The sequence below is a fragment of the Eretmochelys imbricata genome, chromosome 16 (assembly GCF_965152235.1).
Source record: "Eretmochelys imbricata isolate rEreImb1 chromosome 16, rEreImb1.hap1, whole genome shotgun sequence".
NCBI lineage: Eukaryota > Metazoa > Chordata > Testudines > Cheloniidae > Eretmochelys > Eretmochelys imbricata.
In genome coordinates this window covers 4,205,150-4,230,339 of record NC_135587.1, presented here as the reverse complement: position 1 = coordinate 4,230,339, position 25,190 = coordinate 4,205,150, and the positions used below count along the sequence as shown (strand labels likewise).

Sequence of the window (25,190 nt, the reverse complement as noted above, 5' to 3'; positions counted from 1 at the left end):
CCTTCCAACTCTGATATTCTATGATTCTATGACCCCCGTGCTGAAGACTCATTGATCTACCTCTCCACTTCTGACCGATCTCCCTCCATCTACTCCTGCATCTTGGCCTGTCTCTGATATACCACATTGGGTAATTTGCCATCAACTTCAACTAACATGATCCAAACTGAGCTCCATATCTAACCTCTTCAGAGCAGAGACTATCTTAGCATGTGTGTTTGGAAGGCCAGCAGCACAATGGGCCCTCAATCCCGACTGGGGCTTTGGGGAGCTAGTGTAATACAAACAACAAACATCACTTGAATGGAGACCTCATGAAAACAACTCAAAGATGAAACCTTATGCAAGTTCGATAAAAGTAGCATCCCAGTCGTACAGTCCAACCTTCAGCTGCTAATAGGGTTCCATGTCTGACCATGCTTTTAGAGTGCACGTTTGCTCTCTTACTTTATCTATCACCATTCATTCCAGAGCGCTTTACAAGTTCCACAGGGATCACTTCCTCTCCTATGGAAAAAAGAGTGAGGGGGGATTTGATAGCAGCATTCAATACCTGAAGGGGGGGGGGGTTCCCAAAGAGGATGGAGCTCGGCTGTTCTCAGTGGTGGCAGATGACAAAACAAGGAGCAATGGTCTCAAGTTGCAGCAGGGTAGGTCTAGGTTGGATATTACGAAACATTGTCTCACTAGGAGGGTGGTGAAGCACTGGAATGGGTTACCTAGGGAGGTGGTGAAATCTTTAGGGGTTGTTAAGGCCTGGCTTGACAAAGCCCTGGCTGGGATGATTTAGGTGGGGTTGGTCCTGCTTTGAGCAGGGGGTTGGACTAGGTGACCTCCTGAGGTCTCTTCCAACCCTAATCTTCTATGAGTCTATGAAATACAGCAATCTTCTCGGAAGCAGCTCATGTAGCCAAAAGAACAATGGTTCTAGTGAATCTTGACCCATTTTTTGATTAGGAAGATATGGTAGGTAGGAACAAAGCACCTCAACTCTTGCTTAGGTAGGACTTTACTCCCAGATGCCCCAATATCTGTTCTGTACTATTTGATGGTATGCCTAATGCAGTAATGCAAGTTACGCAGTGGAGACCAAGGTTTGATCTTAAGGTAGTGTGTCCAACCCCACGTTGTTTCCAAGTGGTGATATGGAGGGTGGGGGAAGCACTGAGTGAGGTTTTATGATGTGCGAGTCCATCAGCAGCAAGCAACAGGTGGCTAATACCTCCAGAATGCCCGATGTTCTGCTTGGAAAATTTGCCTTTTAAACTGACACACAACAAAAATACAGTGCTACCATATAGCTGAACAGCAATTTACCTACAGCAATTTATAAGAGACATAATCCACATGTGTCCTGGGGTGGCTTTGGCTCCAAGAAATTGCTGCTTCTACCAGCCATGAGTTGGCTGATTGCGTTTACCAGCCATCCAAAAATCAAGTGAATTGGTACCTCTTGAAATACAACAAAGCTAGAGTCAATGTGCTTCTGCAGAAGCTTCCGCACTAACACAAATGGCTACTCCATGCTTCGTTTAATCCAAAAGCTGCAAACTGGAGGTGCTAGCTAAAAACCTGCAGAAACGAATTTTCAAAGAGAAAGCCCAATCCACAGATTAACTGCTTCTGACAGGCATAATCCTGTATGTTCAGCACTGCTAGCTGGGGCATTTCCTAGGTGCATACTCAAAGAACTGGGGGAAGACCAATTTAATTCAGTCACAGGCTAGCGAGCGTCTTCTGGATCAACACGGGCCACTGCACCTTGTTAGAGTGGAACAATCCTGTCAGCAATACAGCTTCTTGGTGGGGGTTCCCCAGCTGGCCTCCCAACACAAGTGCCTGGCACACTAGACTTCAGAGGGGAAGGGCTATGTTCAGGCCACTCCTGAGGCTGCATTCGCCACAGTATCATGAATGTTTAGGTGGTGCTCAGCATTGATCCTCATCTTCCCCGTGAGACAGAACGAGCATCCCCACCCTATAAGGGGAGAACTGAGACTCCGATTAATGCAGCAGAGACAAGAACTGAACCCCGATCTTGAATCCCAGGGCAGTTAGTTAACCACAAGGCCAGCTTTCCTCAAAGCTGCTTCAAAGGTGTGTGTGTGTGTGTGTGTGTGTGTGTGTACGCATGCATATTAGGAAGTGTGAGTGTGCGGGGGAGTCTCTATAGCCCCTTTTCTCTTTAGGGGAATGTTTAGGAAAGCAATGACTACCATGATTGTTACTTGTTCCAGCCATTCCAGTGCTGACTGTGTTTTGGGCTGAGAAATCCTGGCCCTCAGGAACAGACAAGGGACCATGTCAGTCAAATTGGGCTAATGATTTGGTTTGGGAAAATCTCTAGAATCCCGCCCCGCACCCAAAAAAAAAAAAAAAAAATAATTGACAGAGCGCAGTAGAATGTTTTAATGAGATTTACAGAGATGCTGCAGCCTTGTGCTAGCTGGAAAGTGAAACCATCTAGGAAGTGACTATAAAGAGGAAAGAAACCAATGACTCTATTGTTATTGGCCCAGGTGACACAAATGCAATACTTGAACAAAGCACAGAAGGGGAGAAAATTCAGATTTTTTAAAGTTTTAAATTTGAACAATCCTCTTCCGGTGTTTACTAAACACACAAGGAATTTTTTTTAAGCTATGGTTTGTCCCTGACAGGGTCCCTTTAAGGAAACAGCTACTAAGTCATCAGGAAGGATTGAGAGCACTGGCCTCTTGTGAAACTGCCCTGGAAGGTCATGAAGTCTCCTGAGTTCAAGCAAGTGTTGCAATGGTTAAGCTATGTACATAAGAAAAGGTTCAGAGGCAGTTGTGTACAATAGAGAGCTTTATAGTCAGAATGGAGTGCACTAGGTTTTCCAATGCAAAATGGAACATGATCCAAAATCTTTACAGAGCAGAAGCACTTTCAAAAACACTTGGCCAGCTGTACCGTAAATGTTGTTTCCTTTTTGGAGCAGAGGCTGCAAACTGGTTTGTATTCTTCCCTGGTGTGTGAAGTTTGAAATGTCCCATGCAAATTCTCCAAAGTGTCACACGAAACAAAACACTTTGAGCCAGGCAACTGCTAATGGAAAACGTACCTGAAATGATACTCCGCTCATGCAGCAAGACCCCAGTTTGTTGTATATAGAAAGTTACAAGTGCATTTCTCAGGAAAAAAAAATGGAGCAATGGTCTATAGTTCAAGGCAACTCTGAAGTGGAGGATGGATCCAAAGCAGTATCCCACTGATTGGGGAAGTGGAAGGAAACCTGAGTTTGGATTTCATCTAGTTTCCTTCAGACAGTCCACCTTTTACTACTAAAAAGAAAAAAACAACCCACACGCAATAGGGCTATTTAATAAATGCACAAAAATTTGAACGGGCTTCCCAGGGCTGAGCCTTGGAGGGAATACAACACAATAGGGTCATAAGTATTAACAAGTATCAGAGGGGTAGCTGTGTTAGTCTGTATCCACTGTATCCAGTCGGACTCCTCATTGTTTTTGAATATTAACAGGATCTTTAAAGATGGGGGGGCCACTCACCAAGACAGCGGAAGGCATGAATGGCAGGGCAAGGGCGTCAACCATCCATGACCTACGCTGCTGTGCATACACCATACATGGTTCTTTGATACCAGAGCCAAAATTAAAAGGCTTTCAAAGCTCACGTGACAATAGGTGGTTCTGCATTCCACTCTGGGCAAGGAAGTGTCCCACACTAACTGCTAGGTGGCCTAGTAAACCTGGCTTTCAGTGTCTGGAGAACTTGAGGGACACTCTCCCCAGCTCGAGTGGTTTCCCCATTCAGTGCAGAGGCAGCCTTTGTTTTACAGCATACCCTGAGAAGCGAACGCCTTGCCATGCTAACACAGTTCTGTAAACTCTCTTGAAATTCTGGTATCTTCATTTCCATTTGGCAGTCATGTCCCTGAGAGGTGCTGTAGGGCTGGATTACTAGTGTATTCAAATTCAAGGCCGGGGCGTCAAGGAGTGTTTAGGGGAAAGTGTCAATTTAGTTTCTCTTCTAAAAGATAACTTTCCATTGTCTTCCCAACTGCACAGCGGCTTACATATAGTGCCGGAGACAATGGGGCCATAGGAATCAATGAGGCTTCATAGATTCCAAAAGCAGCACCACTGAGAGTTAATTATTCTGCTGTGCAGAAAGATCCCCAAATTATATTCACTCTTATTTCAGGCCCTGCAGCTGCTTCATTAAGAGCTGTACAATCAGATATTTTGCTAATTTAAAGCTTGTTGATTGCCTTACGGCGCAAAGGCCAACAACACCTTTCTCATTAAAAAATATGAAGGATAAAAAGTTGAAGACTTGATTATTCACAAGGTGACAGCACGATGCATTCAGATGGCATATTTTGCTGCATTCATTTATTTATTAAAACAGGAATTTCAGGGGTGCAGCAGTGGAATATGGTGGGGGTGGGAACAGGTCCACTCATCTTTCCCTCCCCACCCCCTGACAACTACCAGATTGGAACTCTCTGGAGAAAGGAAAGAGGGTTAGACACTGGTAGGGGGAAATGATAAGTCATTGCCACGATACCATACCGTGACCTTTAACCTTCCTCAAGTATACCACGGCTGTGTTTTCCTTCCACACAATGACTGCACCAGAACAGCACACACAGATGTAAAGCTTTTTTGTTCCACCCTCTCTGTTTCAATAGTACTTATGGCAGACAGCCAAAGCTTTACACATCTGTACACGTCCTGGCATGGCTTGTATGGAGAGTTGGTGGCAGGCCCCAATGGAGTCTGCTGATTGTACACACTGCAGGCCTACAGCTCCTCATAGTCCCCACCCCCTTGCTGCTTGCTGGCGCTGGCTCCTCCTCCCAGAAAGGCCTCCAGTTCATCTATCTCATTGTTTTTCTCCTTGCTTCTTTTTTTCTTTTTCTTCTTCTCATCTTTGCTCTCCTCCTTCTCCTTGCACTTCTTGTGTTTGCTTTTCTTCTTCGTAGACTTCTCTTCTTCCTGCAAGATGAGAAGGCAATTAAAGCTTTTTTCTAATGGCACCAGTAACCCATCATGCATCATCCTGAAAGTGGGACCCTAGGGAGGAAGCCTACCTATCGTGGGAATTTTATATGGAAGGAATAAAGTCCAATATCTAGGAGGGATGGGGTTAGTGATCTCGGACCCGTCTGCTATTATAGATGGGGAGCATGTGAAGCAACGTTTGATTTACACTAGCCGTCCTGTCAGATAAGGATGGCTAGTCAGAATGCCAACAAGTTTAGAGAGAGAAGGTGGGTGTGGTAATATCTTTTATTAGACCAACTTCCGTTGGTGAGAGAGACAAGCTTTTGAGCTACACAGAGCTGGGAAAGTTTAGAACTGATGCACCTCACTGAAGAACAAATCTGCTGATTATCTCTGGTTAGCTCTTAAGATTTATTCTTTCTTGGACACTGCTGAACTGAGAGAGAATTTTGTTGCTAGATAGTACATATGCTGTCTGTTCTATATGCATGCTCTGTACAATCAAATCCTATACTACATTACATCTCTGATTTTAACTTAAGTTTTACAAATTTCCTTGTAAGTTGGAAACTGGCTAATAGCCTGGAGACTTGGGGACTACAGATCCCCTTGCCTCTCCAGGGTTGGAATATGGAAGAGAAACCAGTCACTAAGAGAGCTAGCCACAATTCCTGTAGCATGCCAGTCCCCCTCTGGCAGAGAACATGCTGATGGAGTTTACACCGGGGAATGAAGCTGTACCTCTTTGCTCTTCTTTTTCTTCTTCTTTTTCTCCTTGGAAGGAGGTTTTTCTTTATCTGTTCAAACAAAAAACCCAAAAAGTTGTTTTCTCTAGCAAAATTAAATGGTTAAAAAAAGCCCTCCTCTCCTGCTGCTAAGGAGGACACTGTATATGGTTCATTAGAGCTGAATGGAGGGGAGATCCTGATTCACAACACCAAACTGCATGGCACTGAGAAATTAGCTTCTTCCCCAGGAATGTTAGCTACAAATGTGGGGCTGTTCTTTACTTTACAATTATAAAGCTATGTCCATTACTAAGTCTCTGGGCACATGTTCAAATATAACTGACATGTACTTGACTGGGGTCATCTAAATGGAACCTCAACAGATCCAATCACTACATTTCTCCTGGAAAAGCCTGAGCAAACAGATAAGCCCACAAGTCAAACAAACTCACAGTTAAATTCCCTAGTAAAGGGGCAGCTGCTGAAAACATACTGCCTCCAGCCCTTCAGTTCAACTCTAGGGTCTGTGGACAGAAGCATTCCAGCTGATCTTGACTACCACAATAGGGCACAAGAGGATGAAGGCAGCTAGTCAGCTGAGTTCACCAGTGAAGGAAGGCAGGTGTGACACTCAGAGTCTAGACACCCAGGGGAAAACAGGGGGTTTGAACTCCAAAGAATAAACAACTGAATCAACCGATTTATAGTAAATAATACTGTATACCAGGGTGGGCAAACTTACTGACCTGCTGAGCCACATACAATAATCTTTAGAAGTTTGAGAGCCAGGGGACACTTCGGAAGGTGCCTGCTGGGGCTCAGGGTTTCAGCCCTGCTCCTCCTGAGGCTAAAGTCCCGAGTCCCCCTTCCCCACTAATCAGAAGCTTCCATCCCACCACCCCGTTGCACGGTAGAGGTCCCAAGCTCCCCGCAGCGAGTCCGATAGGTGGAGAATGGAGGTGGGAGGGATGGGGCTCTGCGAACGGCACTTTAACTGTAAAAGAGCTGCATGCAGCTCACGAGCCACAGTTTGGCCACTCCTGCTGTATACAAAGTGTATTGAGTAAGATCTTATGAAAGCTGATGAGACAGATCAATATCACTGTGAAATGTCAGTATTAACACTATATGAGGTATTATGGATATTATGCTTTAAAGTCTGCGACCAAACCAAGGGAGAAACAGCTTCTCCTCCTGACAGGTGGGAAGGCAGCTGTCTCCCTGTCTCTAATGTAAATTAAGCATTGTGGAACCAAAACAATGGAAGCCCAATTTACATACAAGTCAACCGGGGGATGGGAAGTCAATAAGATGAGAAAAACAGCAGAGGCTATCCCGACTCCTAGGGACAAATCAATGCATTCTGGGAAATAGAAGGAAAGGCAAAATGCCATTTTGTTATCCATCACAGAGGACAAAGTGGCCAGCATCCTCTAGCTCTGTGTACACTCAGGGGCTGAAGATGCTGGTGGTGTGATGTAAGATGCAAGCTGCTTAGGCAAAGATTGTAGCTTGCTGAAGTTAAGTCTTAGACACTAGAAAGTGGGTTATTTTTGTTTGTATCTAGACCTGTCTCTTCTCTTGCTTAGTATCACTTCCGTCTCTGTTCTTTATTATTAAACTTATTCTGAGTTTTACTATAAACCATCACAGTGCTCTGTATTAAAGTGAGGTGTGGGTCCCCAGCTAGTATAACAGGCTGGAGTGTGCACTCTCTCTATACAAGCAGCAGACTTAGTAATTTCTGGAAGTGTCCAGTAAGAGACTGGACACTGCAGGGAGATGTCTCTGGGGAACTTGGGTTTCACTGAATGTTACCTGCAAGGCAAAGGTTAGGTTGGCAGGATCTCTCAGATTTTGCTGGGGAGGCAGACAGTGGTGTGGCAGGGAGCAGACAGACAGTTCAAGCTCTAGCAAAGCTCTCTCTTGCTCAGGCAGAGAGGTAACAGTGGCTTACGTTTCCGGGCTCCCTGAGGAGAGAGTCAAAGTAGGACTGTGTGGTTCTCCCCCCTGCCCTTTTCCTTAACTTGCAAATACTCTACAAGGCAGAACCCATAAGGGGAGGAAAACAGCACATTGTTAACACCACTGCTAGCTCTTCCTCTGCCTACCCTTGGGGGCCTCCCCCGCTCAGACTTGCATCCTGAGCCTGGTGACTTTTACCCAGGCCCTGGTCTTGCCTTGCTTGGAATGCAGCCTGCAAGCCCCTGCTGACGAAAGCCAGGCAGCGGTAACTAGCTGGTGTTAGGCGTGTGTCTGGTGGTGAAGTCCATCAGGAAGTAGGGAAGAGAGGTGAAGGAGGAGGTGGCTTATCTGCACAGCATCTGGGAGCACGAGGACTTCATTAACAGGATAACATCTGGCATAGAGGATGCTTGCCAACTACCAACGACAACAGCAGCACCAAAGGAGGAAGGAGGACTGGCTGCTCGCCCCCTTGGGCAGTAGGGTGTGTTCCACCCCATCCAACCATTGAGAGAAAGAACCAGTATACTGTACTTGCAATAGGAGGTGAGGAGCAGACCCCAGTGGCTGACGAGGGCCCACCTGCTCCCAAGACTGGGAGGTTCATGGCCACTGCACCTAAGAGGAGGATGTGTAGGGTGCTGGTGGTCAGAGACTCCCTTCTGAGGGGGATAAAACCATCCATCTGCCAACCTGACGATGTCCCTGCATGCAAGTTGCCTGCCGGGAGCCCAGATCTGAGGTGTTGTGGAAAGGTTTTCGAAGCTCTGGGTAATAATGAAACTGCCAGGTATGACCCTGAGCAGATTAGCAGTGAGTACAGGTCTCTGGGCGCAAGGGTGAAGTGGTTGCGGGAGAGGGGGCACATATTGTGTTCTCATCCATCTTCCAATTAAGGGTAAGGACCTATTCAACTCCAGGATGGACATATGGCTGCACAGATGGTGTTAACAGTAAAGCTTCAACCTCTTTGACTATGAGATGCTGTTCCAGGAAGGAGGTATTCTGGAAAGACATGGTGGTCTACCCGATGAAGAAGGGAAAAAGCATTGGGGGGGTGTGGAGAGAACAGAGACGTGAAAAATTACAATAGTGTCATAGAAGCAACAAAAGGAAATTAGTGGGAGAATACACTCAACATCTTGGATGTCTATACACAAGTGCAAGGAGTATGGTGAATACACAGGAAGAACTGCAAGTATTAGTTCATAATTAAGTCATAATTTAGCACCATAGAGACTTGGTCGGATACATCTCATGATTGGAATATTGTTATAGGGGAGTACGCTTGTTCAGGAAAGACAGGCAGAATAAAAAGGGAAGAGGTGAAGCAAGAATACATACACTTGTTCTGAGCTCCAGAAGGTGGTGATATGCAAATCAGTTCAAAGTCTCAGGGTAAAGATAAAAGGGGGGGAAATAGGGGTGATGTCATGACAAGGATTATTATAGGCCACCAACTCAGGTAGAGGCATTTCTAGAACAAATATTGGAAATATCCAAAACACAAACCTGGTAGTAATGATGGACTTTTAACTACCTCACACATCTGTTGGAAAAGTAATACACCAAAAGTAAAATATCCAGTAAGTTACTGCAACGTGTTGGGAACAGTTTTTTTTGTTTCAGAGAGTGGAGGAAGTAAACATGGGGGTTTTATGCTGACAAACAGGAAGGAACTGGTTGAGAATCTGAAAGCTGAAGGCATTTTGGGGCAAGTGATCATGAAATTAGAGATTTCACAAGTCTAAGGAAAGGAAGGAGTGACAGCAGCAGAATAATAAGGACAATAGATTTCAAAAAAAGAGAAGGTTACTCATCTTGTGCAGTAACTGAGTTTTTTCGAGATGCGTCCCCCCATGGGTACTCCACTTCAGGTGTCGGTGCGTCCCGCACTGCTGATCAGAGATTTTCAGTAGCAGTGCCAGGTTGGGATGTGTGTGTGCAGTAGCTGTCTCGCAGTGCTGTTGGCACTTCATCTAGTGCCCTCGTGTCTCAACCCCCTCAATTCCATCTCTATCATACAGTCCTTACTGTGAACTCCAAAGCAGAGGGGAGGAGGATGCGTAGTGGAGCACCCATAGGGGGACACATCTCGAAGAACCTCAGTTACTGCAAACAGTGAGTAACTTTCTCTTCTTCTTTGAGTGATGTCCCTGGGGGTGCTCCACTTCAAGTGAATGTAGAGCAGTGCCTTCCATGAGGAAGGAAGTGACTTCAGAGTGGAGTTTATTGCTGAGGCTAGTATAGTGAGGCCTAGTCGTGTGTCTGAGCTTGAACTGAGCGTAATTGCATAGTGGTTCGTGAATGTGCGTTCAGAGGCCCACGTGTCCGCTGTGCAGATGTCTAAAATGGGAAAATTATCTACCTCCATAGCATTCCTGCACAAATTTCTTGTTGTGTGGGTTCCGATGCCCAGAGGGGCTTCAGTGTAGTGAATAGCACATATGATACAGCTGGATATCCATTTAGATAATCTTTGCGTCGATATGGCAGAGCTCTTCAATCGTTCTGTTGTTGACACAGAGCATCAAGGTGACTTTCGAAAGCGTTTCATCCTGTCCAGATAACACACCAAGGCACAGTGCACATCCAATGTGTGCAGGACCGCCTCTTGAGCGCTGGTGTGTGGTTTTTGATGGAATGTAGGCAAGTGAATTGGTTGGTCGAGGTGGAACAAAGACAATATTTTGGGCATAAACTTAGAACACATCCTAAGTGTCACTTTATCCTTGAAGAATATTGTGTATGGGTGTGAGCCATGAGAGCCCCTAGCTCCCTGACTCTTCACACCAATGTAATGGCAACTAGGAATGCCACTTTCCTAGATAAGTGAAATAAACAGCATGTGGCTAATGGTTCAAAAGGGGCTCTGGTTAGACTTCTAAGAATCAGATTTAGGTCCCATGCAGGCAGGGGTTCTTGGATGTCTGGGTACATATTCTGTATGCTTAGTAATTGGGTGAGCGAATACGGACATTCCGTCTATCTGTTGATGGAAAACTGTGATGGCAGCGAGGTAAACTCCAAGCCCTGAGTTCTTTAAGGACAATGAATAATCTAGGATTAGTGGAAGTGGTGCCCGGCTTGCAGATATTTGTTTGTTCTGGCTCCACAGGAAGAATCTTTTCCATTTTTGGAGGTAAGTAGAACGCGTGTTGTGTTTTCTGCTGTTTATTAACACTTGTTTTACTTGCTCTGAGCAGGTTAGTTCATCGTGGTGCAGCCATGAAGGAGCCATGTCTTCAGGTGAAATTTCTCCAGGTCCAGATGGAGGACTTGACAGTCGTCCTGAAAAATAAGATTCTGTAGGAAAAAGAGAGTGAAAGGTGTGCAGGTTGCCATGTAAGGGAACCATTTCTGTCTGGGCCATGTTGGTACAATAAGTATTATTTTGCCCTGTCGGTTCGTATTTCGTGCATCACTTTGGAGATTAGACGTATCAGTGGGAATGCGTATAGAAGAGGAGCATTCCATTTGATGAGGAAAGCATCCCCCAGGTATCATGCTCCTAGTCCTGCTCATGAGCAAAACTTCGGGCATTTCTTGTTCATTGATGTTGTGAACAGGTCTGTGTGTGGGGATCCCCACATGTGAAATATATCTAGTGTTAAGTCATCATTCAGTTCCCATTCGTGCTCTTGGGAAAACTGTCTGCTTAAAGTGTCTGCCATCATGTTCAGTCAGCCCAGGAGGGATGCTGCTGTAACAGATGTGTTTTATGCACCAGTTACATAGTTTTAAGGCCTTCTTGCATAAGGAGTGGAAACATGCCCCACCTGAAGGTTTATATAGAACATACACACAATGTTGTCCATCAAGACCCTTACCGTTTTGCCTCAAACTGGGGAGGAAATGTAGGCGCACGCTGCAGACTGCGGGTAATTCAAGCAGGTTGATGTGTAAGAGTGTTTCCGTGGGGGGCTACTTGCCTTGGATTGTATGTTGGGTTAGGTGAGCTTCCCATCCAATCAGTGAGGCATCTGCTGTAATTTGTATGGATGGCAGATCCTGTTGAAACGGGATGCTTGAGCAAACTTTTATTGGGTTTGTCCACCCTCACAGTGAATGTGGAGTCGTTTGTGTAGGCTGTGTTTTCGTGGAATATATACCCAGTTCAGCCGCCCTTGAAGGCAGCGCAGGTGCAGTCTGGCGTGTTTTAATAGAAGGGGTGGCCACCACATATCCCAGGAATTGTAGGCAGGTGCGTGCAGACACCCACGGGCTATCTGAGACCGCCGATATGAGGGAGGTCATCACTGTGAATCAGGGCATCGGCAGCGATGCTTTGGCCTCCACTGAGTCCAGGTGTGCTTCTGTGAAGTCCAATTGTTGTACTGGAGTTAGGGCAGATTTCTTTCTGTTGATTTGTAGCCCTAGCAAGTGAAAAGAGATGGTCTGTCGAGTGATGTGTAATATTTCCATCTGGGTAGGGCCTTTGAGTAGGCAATCGTCTAAGTACGGGAATACCAGTATTCTCTGTCTGCGCAAGTGAGTAGCTACCACCACTAGGGTTTTGGTAAAGACTCGTGGGGCTGACGACAGTCCGAATGGTAGTACTCTGCACTGGAAGTGATCTTGTCCCACTAAGAATCATAGGAATCATCTGTGAGCAGCATGGATGGTAATGTGAAAATAAGCACCTTGTTGGTTGAGGGCGGAGAACCAGTCCCCCTCTTCGAGCACAGGGATGATAGAATTCAGTGTGACCATTTTGAATCTGTGGGTACGCACAAATTTGTTGAGTTTTCTGAGATCGAGTATGGGTCGCCAACCTCCGTTTTTCTTTTGAGTCAGGAAATAATGGGAATAAAATCCCTTCCCTCTGTGTTGTGTTGGACGGCCCCTAATTGTAGAAAGTGATGTACTTCTTGTCTCAACAGGTGCTAATGAGAAGGATCCCTGAAGGAGGACAGGGAAGAGGGATGGGTAGGTGGGATGGAGATAAATGGGATGGTATAACCCCTTCGGATGATCTCCAAAACCCAATGGTCCATGGGGACAGTGGACCACATATGGTAAAATGGTCAAAGCCGATCACCAAAGATTTGGGTTGCTTGTTCTTGTGGCGCTGGTTGTCAAGGGAGGTCACTCAGACCCTTGACCAACGCTTCAAAATTGCATCTTGTTTGGTGATAAATATTATTTAAAAAGTTGACCGGTTAACCAATTAAAGAGAAAGGGAATGGGGCTGCTCTGGCCAGCAGGCACAAAACCCAGGGCTGCTCCTGGGGTTGACTGGCTGGCGCGGTCTGAGGCTCCGGCCAGCGGGGGCTGCGGTCGGTTAGTGTGGCCCGTGGCTCCAGCCAGGGCTGCGACTGGGGCTGGCCGGCCACCGTGGCCTGCGGGGCTGGGCTTGGCCGGCCAGTGCAGCTGGGGCTATGCTGGCTCACCCAGGCCTCGGGTTTAATGGTTAAGATGGGTTAACTGGTAAGACTAAAGCTTACTGGTTAACTTGTTTACTGTTTTACATCCCTACTGGCTAGGCAGCAATATCGCTGAAAAAGAACCGGGAGCTATAATGGAGAGCAAACTGAGTGAGTCAACAGTGTGATGCAGTTGCGAAAAAAGGCCAATATTCCAGAATGTCTTAATAGCAGCCCTGCAGGTAAGACACAGGAGGTAACCGAGCCGCCCTTGGCACCGGCACAGCCTTGTCTCTAGCACGGCGTCCAACTCTGGGTGCCACACTTCAGGAAAGATGCTGATAACCTGGAAAGAGTCCAGAGGAGAGCAACTGAAAAAATAAATACTGACCTATTGGGAAAGGTTAAAAAACACAGGCATGGTTAGTGTTGAGAAAAGACGACTCAGGGGTGACCTGATAATCTTCAGGTATGTTAAGGGCTTTTATAAAAGGGTGGCGATCTATTCGTTCTCCATGTCCACTGAAGGTAGATAGGACAAGAATTAATGGTCTTAATCTACAACCAGGGACATTTAGGTTAGATATTAGGAAAAACTTTCTGATTATAAGTGTAGCTAAGCTCTGGAATAGGTTTCCAAGAGAGGTTGTGGAATCCCATCATTGGAGGTTTTTAAGAAGAGGTTGAATCAACTCCTGTCAGGGATGGTCTGATCCCACCTCAATGCAGGGGACTGGACTTGATGACTTTGAGGTTCCATCTAGACCTACATTTCTATGATAAGGAGTAAGGCAGTCTCTAAGCTAGCCAGGACCCAAAATACTTATGATTTTAGTTATCTAAAGCTACCCCTTGAATTGCATCTGGAAATGACTTGGAAACCAGCGCATACTTCAAAAATTAACAAGTCTTCTGCATCTATCACTGCCAAGGAAGCCAATCCTGCATTAGCTGAAGCTTCTGAGTGGTTGTCAAGGGCAGTCCATGTAAAGTGTATTTGTAGTAATCTGGCCGACACAAAGGTCTGGATAACAGTGTCAAGACCCACATTAAAGGGGGAAGGGAAGATCACAGCCTTCTGCTAAAAACTCTTTGCTTAAGAAAATTCTTTAACTCCAGGAGGACCCGTAAATTTCGAGCCGAGGACAAATACTGTGCTTACTCTCGAATAACAAGGACTGACACCAAACCTGTTGCACCTTCTAGATCTTCCACCATACTTGCCAACATCCTTCTCATCTGCTCTGTGCAAAGCTTCATCTAACTTACTCTCATCCACCAGTTCAAGGACTAGATACTGGGGAAACAGCTAAACTGCACGGCTTGGGTCTGACTGAAGAGACAGGCCTGTCTATTGATGGCACCACAGTCCAAACCATTTCATTCTCCGCCCTTCTGGAATCATGGATGCATTGAACAGAAGGGCTGACAGAAGGGAAGCCATGTAAACACCCTTGGGGCAGATAAGCAATTACCCAACCCCACTATTTGGGGTGGGGCTTCAGAGGAGAGAACGGAGTAACTGAAGTTCAATTCCACCCACTCAAGTCACTTACACCTCATAGGTCAACACTGAAAGTTGCTGACACCTGGCCTCGTCCATCATTAGCAGTAATCTATCAGGCCCAACACAACAGGGCAGCGTAGGTTATGGGAAGTCATAGGGCTAAAAGCAAGGCAAAATTAAATGTGAGTTATTGATTGAGGCCTCTGTAGAGAGAGTCCCATCCAGCTGGGCTCTGCAGGTACAGAAGATGACAGGCTGATAGAGCTTGGATAGGCTTTGACATCTTAGTCATAATTTTAGAACAACTAATCAATGTCAAATCCCTTCTACGCCTCTCACAGCTCCCCCGCCACTCCCGAAGAGTCTTTAACGTCCCATCATTCCAGGTTACTTCCCAGGCAGATCAACAGGAAGCAGTCACGTGGTAATGCCAATCCATCCACAGAAGCCTCTCTGCATAAGCTATGGTTGGCTCTTGGGACGGGGAGGACCCACAATAATACTCAGAGCATGCCAGTCCTACTGCTCCACTTACACCCTTCCCAAAAAGTGATGGTTAGCAATGGCCAAAGTGCTCAGACTTGATGCCGCAAACGCACAGCTCCAAACCCTACATGCTCCAGTACCGTGGTGTCGCGCACAGAGTCTTAAGCATGCAAAGCTGGGCAGGAAATCTCAAGAAAAGGCTCTCAAGAAGTGCCCTTACTTCTAGTAGGGCAGGAAAAAGCGCAGTAGTCTCTCCCAAGGCATCAGCAAGTGCTCCCCCAGCTGAGGTTAGTCAGGGCAGGCATGGGAGAAAGTGAAAGAAAGTTAACTATGCTTTGGCAAAGCTCATTAAATGCTCACACAGGGCGTTGGGTGAAGTTGGGGATGTTTTACTTAATGCAAAATTTATTTGCTTAACTTTGGACCTATTCAGCGCAGTGAAAAACCCAGCTGGACAGGCTCAGACATATGACCTATTTTTACCTTCATCACTGCTCTCTTTGGGGCCTGTTTCTTCCAAACCCAAGCCAAACAGATCAGAGTCATTTTTCAGCTTGAAGGAGTGGATTGTAGGCTTCATGGGCTGAGGAGGCTTTGCTAACGAGGTGTCTTCATCTGAGATGTCAGAGGGGTCTTCTCGGACTGGGAATTCACCCTAGAGAATGAAAGTAGACATATCATGGACCCAATCTCAGCTACCAAGGAGTCTAAACTGATTGCTCAAGCAAAAGCCCCATCTCCCCTCTACCTAGGATACATTTCTGCTCTCTAAAGGGGAGCTGGGGGGGTGGTAGAACGGAGGTATTTTCAAGAAGCCGTCACAGTTTCATCCAAAGGGCAGTTCTACCTATTTCATGCCATGATGGAACTGCCCTAGACAGCACTGGAACTGTAGCTCTGGTGTGAAATGCCCTGTGGTGCTTAACATTTGTACTCAAAAGGCCAGCCTCTTGGTGCTGTGGGGTTAAACATGAGCCCCAGATACATCAGGCTTACCAATTGCACTAACAGGCACCGCCATCCTGGAAAACCTTCAAATACAATGGACTCAAACCTATATTGTGCCCTGGCAGAGTCACAGAGGGGAATCCATGCCATCCTGGGGTCAAAAGGCAGCACATATCCAGGGGAAACATTTCATGGGGCTGGAGCAAACCCCCTCTGCTCAAGGAAAGAGGGAGCTGCATCTCTCATGATACAGAGGCTAAAAGCTGGGAAATTGCAGGGGCCAGGTAAAGCCTCAGAAGGCTCCTCTCACCCTGCAGCTGTGCCCTGATCCTGGAGCACAGACATCTCACCATGTTTGCCACTTGACACTTAAGGAGTTAACTTATTTCCTTTACAGTATTCTTAGCACTAGTCCAAACATGACCTGCCTCTCTTGCTGAGCTGCCTTTCCGGCTCTGTATGCAGCCCTCCCCGTTAGTGGAAGGGGCACAGCTTCTTTCACTGCTCAACCTGACCAACACATTGTGCACTGAAGAAGCGTTCTTCTATGGAGGGGTATCTCCCTGACACCACTACAATGCGGCGCTTCCCAGCAAATCCTGCTGTCTAATCAGGTACAAGAAGTCATAACCTTGCTCAGAAAGCCACTGTTTTTACAGTGAAATACTTGGAACGGTGAGCATTGGCCACACTAAGAGAACAGAGTGTTACTGAATGAGGCCAGTATGACACATGGCCAACGTCATGGACAAACTAGGACAGGTTTCAGAGTAACAGCTGTGTTAGTCTGTATTCGCAAAAAGAAAAGGAGGACTTGTGGCACCTTAGAGACGAACCAATTTATTTGAGCATAAGCTTTCGTGAGCTACAGCTCACTTCATCGGATGCATACACTAGGATAGTGACTCTCCCCACACAATCATGATGTGACATCAAACCAACTCTACAGGAGCCCTCTACAGTTACTGGCTCAGTATACAGTACTTTGTCTGCAAGCATAGGGGCTTCTTTACACAGTCAATCATGGCTAGTTTCTGTACAGATGAGCCTAATGGTTCTAACTGTGGACTATCTAAGGCAGGGACATCCAGAGTTTGCTCATGTAAAGGCCACAACAGGGAACTGCTAGGATCTCTAAGAATTCACTGACTTCTCTCATCTTTAATATGAAGGAAGGCCCAGGGGAGATGCCAGGTCCTCTCTGATCTGAGCAGTCTTTTGCAGGTTGCATCTATGTTAAAGTTGAGCAGCTGCAACCTATCTTGGGAATGTCGTGGATATGCTATGGATACTCCAACTTCAGCTGTATGTTGGATTGCTCGTCTATAATGGCATTTGGGGCTTCAATAGACTTTGCCAAGCAAAGGAAGGATTCAACACAACTTCACCATGGTTTTTCGATTCTTGTGTTGAAAACAGGGAACTATGTGCACACATTCACTCTCCCTCCCTCCTCTTTCCCCATTCTCCCCCCCTCCCCCAACCTTTAGTACACGAAGATCCAGATAAAAAATCCTCAGCATTTGGGTTTCATACTTTCCATGTGGCTGCTTGAGCTCAGAGTTTATCTACAGTTACTGAGAATAATCTGTATTAGGGCTGTCGATTAATTGCAGTTAACTCACACAATTAATTCAAAAAAATTAACTGTGATAAAAAAAATTAATCGCCATTAGTCACACTGTTAAACAACAGAATACCAATTTAAATTTATTAAATATTTTTGGATGTTTTTCTACATTTTCAGATATATTGATTTCTATTACAACAAAGAATACAAAGTGTACACTGCTCACTTTACATTATAATTTTTATTACAAATATTTGCACTGTAAAAATGATACACAAAAATAGTATTTTTCAGTTCACCTCATACAAGTACTGTAGTGCAATCTCTTTATCATGAAAGTATAACTTACAAATGTAGTTTTTTTTGTTACATAACTGCACTCAAACAAAACAATGTAAAACTTCAGAGCCTACAAATGCGCTCAGTCCTACTTCTTGTTCAGCCAGTTGTTAAGACAAACAAGTTTGTTTACATTTACAGGAGATACTGCTGACTGCTTCTTATTTACAATGTCACCTGAACGTGAGAACAGGCGTTCACATGGCACTTTTGTACCTTGCAATGCTGGTTATTTATGTGCCAGATATACTAAATATTCGTATGCCCCTTCATGCTTCGGCCACCATTCCGGAGGACATGCTTCTGTGCTGATCATGATTGTTAAAAAAAATGCATTCATTAAATTTTTGACTAAACTCCTTGGGGGAGAATTCTATGTCCCCTGCTCTGTTTTACACGTGCATTCTGCCATGTACTTCATGTTCTAGCAGTCGTGGATGATGACCCAGCACATGTTCATTTTAAGAACACTTTTGCTGTAGATTTGACAAAATGCAGAGAAGGCACCAGTATGAGATTTCTAAGGATAGATACAGCACTTGACCCAAGGTTTAAGTATCTGAAGTGCCTTCCAAAATCTGAGAGGGACGAGGTGTGGAGCATGCTTTCAGATGTCTTAAAAGAGCAACACTCCGATGCGGAAACTACAGAACCCGAACCACCAAAAAAGAAAACCAAACTTTCTGCTGCTGGCATCTGACTCAGATGATGAAAGTGAACATGCGTCGGCCCGCTCTGCTTTGGATTGTTATCGAGTAGAACCTGCCATCAGCATGGATGCATATATTCTGGAATGGTGGTTGAAGCATGAAGGGACATATGAATCTTTTGCGCATCTGCCACATAAAGGGATAGCTTAGTGGTTTGAGTATTGGCCTGCTAAATCCAGGGTTGTGAGTTCAATCCTTGAGGGGGGCCATTTAGGGATCTGGGGCAAAAATTGGGGATTGGTCCTGCTTTGAGCAGGGGGTTGCACTAGATGACCTGCTGAGGTCCCTTCCAACCCTGGTATTCTATGATAAATATCTTGCGATGCCGGCTACAACAGTGCCATGCAAACACTTACTCTCACTTTCAGGTGACATTGTAAACAAGACACGGGCAGCATTGTCTCCTGAAAATTGTAACCAAACTTGTTTGTCTGAGCGATTGGCTGACGTAGGACTGAGTGAACTTTTAGATACTAAAATTTTACATTGTTTTATTTTTGAATGCAGTTATTTTTTGTACATAATTCTACATTTGTAAAGTTCAACTTTCATATAAAGAGATTGCACTACAGTACTTGTATTAGGTGAACTGAAAAACACTTTCTTTTGTTTTTTACAATGCAAATATTTGCAATCAAAAATAAATATAAAGCAAGCACTGTACACTTTGTATTCTGTGTTGTAATTGAAATCAATCTATTGGAAAATATGTAGAAAACATCCAAAAATATTTAAATAAATGGTATTCTATTATTGTTTAATGGTGCGATTAATCGTGATTAATTTTTTTAATCGCTTGACAGCCCTAATCTGTATACTTAAAAATACAACTGAGAGATGCTACCATTCGGCTTCAACAATGAGAAGAACATTAGTGGCCTGTGTTTGAACAATAATGCTCTTCAGATGGTTTAACCCTTGTCTTGCAGCTGGCGCTCTTGGGATACTTGGAGATCAGACAAGATCACTCCATTGCTGCTTCTAGGCTGAGCTAGAAAGCAGTGACGCATGCATGTTATTTACCACTTTCTTCCTTTGGCTGTCAGACTCCTCGCTTTCAAAGTCCGGGTCATCCATCACAAATGAAAGCATCTGGGTGGCTATCGGTCCCTCCTGATCACTGTCAGACTCCTCAGGCTTTTCTTCTTTGCTCCCCTTCAGTTTGGAAGCCGAGTCCTTGTTCTGGGACATGGTCCTTTGTGCCTGGACTGATGCTGTCTCTGTAGGAGCAGCAGCTCCAGTGGCTGGCAGATCGATGGGGAGCTTTGGGCTGCTGTGTTTCTCAGATCCAGAATGGGGAGGTAAGCTGCCTGGAGGCTTCTGGTCAGGTGCTTTGGTGGAAGCTGCTTCCTTTTGTGGTTTAACTGAATTTTTGGAAGACCTTTAAAAAAGGTAACAAGTTGTCAGCTACAACTCTAACAACCACAAAAGGGTGAGCTTGGAGCCCTCCCATCATATCCCAGCTGCACAGGGGCTGCAGGCCCACTAAGTCACAAGGAGCCAGGTGTGGTGGAAACAAAGAGGGAAATGTCCACCTTGGATCCATCAGGAGTGGGCCCACCACACAATTAAGCTGCCCCAATGGGCTGTTTCAGAAGGTCAGACCGCTGGAGTAAGGAAGATATTGGAATCTGCCAGACTCCACCAGGGACACTGGAATGTTAATGTTTGACTAATACTTTTCTCCATTACAATTGAGGCCTCCCTGATCATATGGAAAGGGGGAAGCATAACTAGTTGATTTTGTTAGAAATCAGTTTCATATAGACAAATATTTCCTTATTCAGATCCTCCCAAAGAGGCAGCACTCGAAGGGATAGAGGAACGTTGATTAAAAGCGCGGGATTTATACAGTCACAGTCTTAGCAAGTTGGAACCCCTGGCTTTCATCCTATGACCTCATGCCAAACCCCTTCTCCTGCATGAAGGAAAGGAGGACTTGTGGCACCTTAGAGACCAGGACCAACTGTGAGCCCTCGGGAGACAGGAGGTATCTTAACACAACATGCGTTATCTTTCTTATGACACTCAGATAGTGAGAGTGTTGGAGGAAAACCAAGAGTCTCCACCTCTTTCCTGTACTCTTCCATGTCTACTCCCCTTATCTCTCACACTGAACAAGTGAAACAAAGTGACTAATAGTAACTAATCAGTTAGCGGAACCTATTCTAGGGGATTTCTCTCATCACTGCTTAGGTGTAGATGAGACTCTATAGGTTTTATACTAGCACTCAGAGCCTGGAAATCTTTCTGGCAGTAAGCCAAATGCTGAAAGATAGCCCAGACATCCCTGAGGACACAAATACTTGAGATCAACGCACTTGCTTGTGGGCAAAGCCCTGTTGCATTATTTATATGACGGCACACTTCCTATTCCATGCAATTTACACCATATTCTGTGGGCTCCAATCTCCAGCAAGAGCAGCAATGCCATTCCCCCATGCCAAAGTGCTGCTTGTTTTGGTGCACAGAGAGGGCATCACAAGCGCCGTCTGTGCCCTAAGCAATGAGTCTTGAGACCCACCCACACCCACTATGAAAAAGTGCTCAACGGCTTACCCAGCTCCTCTTGTTCAAATTTTGGAAGAAGGCTGGGCCACTCCCTCATGAAGAGCGGCTCACACTCTGTGGAAGGATTGCTTGATATGACAAATCAAGTTAGCCCTTTGGCTCCATTTGTGTTACAATTTCATCCAAACTGAATAAACTGGATGGTGATCAGTAATACTACTATGCACTTCCATAGCACCTTCCATCAGAGAATCTGTAGTTTGTGAACTGTTGCAAAGTTGGCCTCAGTTGGTGAGGCACAGATAACCCCATTTTACAGCTAGGGAAACAGGCTCAGTGAGATTAAGTGAGCTGGTTAAGGCCACAGTGAGTCAGTGGCAGGACTGAAAAAAGACCTACATCTCCCAACTCCCAGTTTCATACTTTAGCTAGCAGACTATACTCCTTCATACCATTGTGTCTTGTAGTCAATGTCAATGTCTTCATCAGCCACGATGGTGACCATAGCATCCTCCATTTCTGCCTCCTCCTCACTTGACAAAGTAATATTTTTGCTTGGTACAAGTTCTGTTGCCAATGAGGGTTTGCTGGGCACTTTGTCATCTAGATCCAGATCATCTTGGAAACCAGCTACCATGGGATTCCCTCCAAGAGCCTCCCCATCACTGTAAGATACAGAAGTGTTAAACAGAACCCCTCAGGGTGCATTCAGATGCATACACTCCTACTTCTAGAATGCAAATGAAGCACTGGTGTTCCAGACTAATGCAACCTGAGTTCTAGGATCTCTTCCCTACCTTAATGGAGGGCCATCTGTGGTTAGTCCGGGTCATCTGAAGATACCAGTGTCCTATTTGACCGTGCACTCCCTGACCTGCCATAGAGCTCAGGCAGTACCTGATCACCAGCGCCAAAGGCCTGGCACAGCCCAAGTTCCACACTGGATTATAACATGGGGAGTGTGGTGGGGCAGCAAGTAGTGGTTAGTACAACCAAGATCTTGGGTGAGACCTCACAGCTGCAGAACATCTTTGTGCCTCAGCGAGGACTTTACAGGAACATTTCCCGAACACTGTGCACGGTATGAGTTAAATAAAAACCAACAGGAATCGCATGTCTTAATCCCCATGTCCTGTGATTCAGAAATATCCCATATTGTCACAGTGGCAGGAATATACCTTCAGCGTTTAGCTCCTCTGTGTTAATTCTATTCTATAGTGCTCCCTGAAGCAGGCAGCTACCCAGACACTATAACAATGCTTAACATTCCCCAAATTAAATTAACCTAAGGACACATTTTAGAGTGTAAGAGCCCTTAAGGCTCCCTTGACTGAACAGGGTTATGGATTCTGAGACATCTTGATAGGGAGTTTCACGGCAGAATTATAAACTGGGAATTCTTGGCTTGATTTCCCAAGGACCTGCCATATTAATGCTTTCCTCAAGATTTGCTCACGTCAGGAATACAGATTATTTTCACAATTCAGACCCAGGAGACTTTATATCCCCTTCCCTTATCCTGCCTGCTTTCTCTATTAAGTAGTTTTTATTCAGAGAGGATCATTTGCTTCTTGATAAATGGATGTATTATGTTGGTGTCCAAACCACATAGAACATTCACCTTCCTTTTAATGACTTGTTAAAGATTTCACAAACTCATCTCATTAGCTTCCAAATACAAAAAATAACATTTATGGCATGTGATGGTTAACACTTCAGAGGGTTAAAGGAAGGCGCTGGGACTCCTCCTCAGGTGGGAGGGATAGCTCAGTGGTTTGAGCATTGGCCTGCTAAACCCAGGGTTGTGAGTACAATCCTTGAGGGGGCCATTTAGGGATCTGGGGCAAAAATTGGGGATTGGTCCTGCTTTGAGCAGGGGGTTGGACCAGATGACCTCCTGAGGTCCCTTCCAACCCTGATAGTCTATGATTCTATGACTGACTAATCGTCCCTCAAGCTTCAGACCTGGTTTTCTAGTTGGTGTCTATCATCACTCTGACCCCCCCGGCCAATGCCCAGCAGGACACTGACCAGCTGTGGATGGTGGAAGCTGCCACACGTGCTTGCTAAAGGAACATGACGTTCAAAGGACTTTAGTTGATTCCTTATCTACTCACCCAGCCATTTTTTTTTTTTTTTTTTTTTTTTTTTTTTTTTTTTTTTACAGACTATCATTCTCAAGTGGATGTTCTCAGGAATTTGTACCTTTACCAACTGAGTGTGTATGATGGAGAGAGCTCATTTCAAATTTGACACTGCGGTAAGTGTTGATTTCAACTGACCATTTGCCTAGATCATCATGCAACATTCAGGTTTTACATGCAATCCCCTTGGGGATTCCTCTGCCTCCCTTCTGGAGTGCTAAAGAGACCCTCTGCTTTCTAAACACTGCAGCCACCAATGCTCCAGCTGAGGGAGGCTGCCCAGGACTCCTTCTAGAGCCTAACACTGCTGCTGCCACAATGAACCAAAGAGGTGTTGACTGCTGAGCATTAGGGACATGCTGCCCCCCAGGCTGAGTGGGTTGCCACTGCAGCCCTCACAGCCCACACCAGACTCATGAACAAGAGAGAACTGGCTCCTGAACCCTGATCTCCCATATAAGAGGGCACAGCCTCACCCCAGGCTCACCCCACAAAAACGAGCTAAAACATGACACCGGGGGGAGGGAGGGGTGTTAAAAAGAGGTTTCTGGGGATTAAAAAGAATGTGAGTGAATTTCCCTTAAATGTCTTAGAAACAATGCTGCAGGTGGCTTTATTTTAAAATGCTATTGGTGGCGTGACATGCTCTAGAAACTTCACTCTCTAGATTATAGTACTGTCTTGAATATACAGCAGTAGCTTAATTAATGCAACTATAGCTATCACCTGCTGTTAGTGCAATTATCTTCCCACCAATCAGCACACACACTAGACTTAGGCACGGATCTTTAAAATGTCCTCAGTCTGGATAGAAAGAACATGTACACGCACAGGTGAACAAAGTGGCTCATCCCCACATGCAGCATATATGTGAAGAGACTGACTGCCTCCATCACTAGCTTCTACACAAATCTCCTAGCTGCAGCTTAAACAGCAAAACAATGAAGTGAAAATACATCAGGAAAAACATTGCTGCAATACAAACAAGGTCCGACAATGCAAAATTAGTATCACCTTGTGGCACTGACTCGCGGGTTGGAAGAAACTTGCAAAGAATGCAAAAATAAGCATACTGCACCAGTCTCAACAGCCAGCCAAACCTGCATTAATCCTGCGCTACTGTGGTCCCCAATATGGGCACCCAGCACCAAAGAAGTATGAGATTTAAGGTAAACCCTGCTGACATGACGCCAAAGAACATGCTAGGTGAGGCCCCCTATACTGAGGCTCAGTGGCATATAGGGCAAACTCCATTTCAAATCCTGAGTGTACTGCTTTCAGTTCAGAAGAAACGGAGCAGCCTTAGCTCTCTCCCTAATGTACCTTCCCCTACAGAGAGGCTGAACAAACTCCTCCTGCCACTTTAATTTAGGAGCTAGATAAACAGAGGGGAAGGAACTAAAATCTAGTTCAGCAAGGAAGCTGGAGGGAACTTGTGCTGTGGGAGAGGGGTGGTATGAGCATGCGCCAGGGCAAGGGGAGGCTCCACAGTGTGAAGGAAACCCTGTCCTCAGTTCCCCTCACTTGCACTCTCAACACAGCTGGGTGACACTACTGAAACAGCTGTCCATGGAGGTGTATGTGGGGGGTAGCGGGGAGGGCAAGAAAACGACTGGGACGACAGACAAGTTCAGAGTGATGCAGATTTAAGGATATAGAAAGATAACTAGATGGTTAGTAAAGATAAAAGTCTAGTGAGGTGGTGAAAACAGATCCACAGCTTCACACAGAACTCACCTTTCTAATCCTGTATCCCACCCATAAGCGTAACTTAACTACTTCCGGCAAGGCCAGGAACAGAGAAGAAATGGGGACGTCTATTCTGAGTCTGATAAGCTTCTTTAATACCCTTCAAATACATCTTAGCATAGTGCATCAGACTAAGGATAAGCCAGGCAAGCCCTGTGGCTGGGAAATAGGAA

The 25,190-nt window shown here is 45.5% G+C and overlaps 1 protein-coding gene across 3 annotated transcripts in view; it reads right to left on the bottom strand.

Moving 5' to 3' along the window:
• Positions 1-2,811: 2,811 nt before the first annotated feature.
• RABL6 (RAB, member RAS oncogene family like 6) overlaps positions 2,812-25,190 on the bottom strand; it is a 106,476-nt gene continuing 84,097 nt past the window's right edge. For 2 of the 3 annotated variants that reach the window (XM_077835672.1, XM_077835671.1), the window contains exons 11-15: positions 21,577-21,789; positions 19,637-19,994; positions 15,530-15,701; positions 5,736-5,791; positions 2,812-4,985 (exon numbers count right to left, since the gene is read on the bottom strand). In XM_077835672.1, coding sequence (XP_077691798.1) covers positions 4,791-4,985; positions 5,736-5,791; positions 15,530-15,701; positions 19,637-19,994; positions 21,577-21,789 — 994 coding nt within the window. In that variant the 3' untranslated portion in view covers positions 2,812-4,790. The remainder of the gene's footprint in view (positions 4,986-5,735; positions 5,792-15,529; positions 15,702-19,636; positions 19,995-21,576; positions 21,790-25,190) is intronic. The other variant, XM_077835673.1, reaches the window with a different exon arrangement.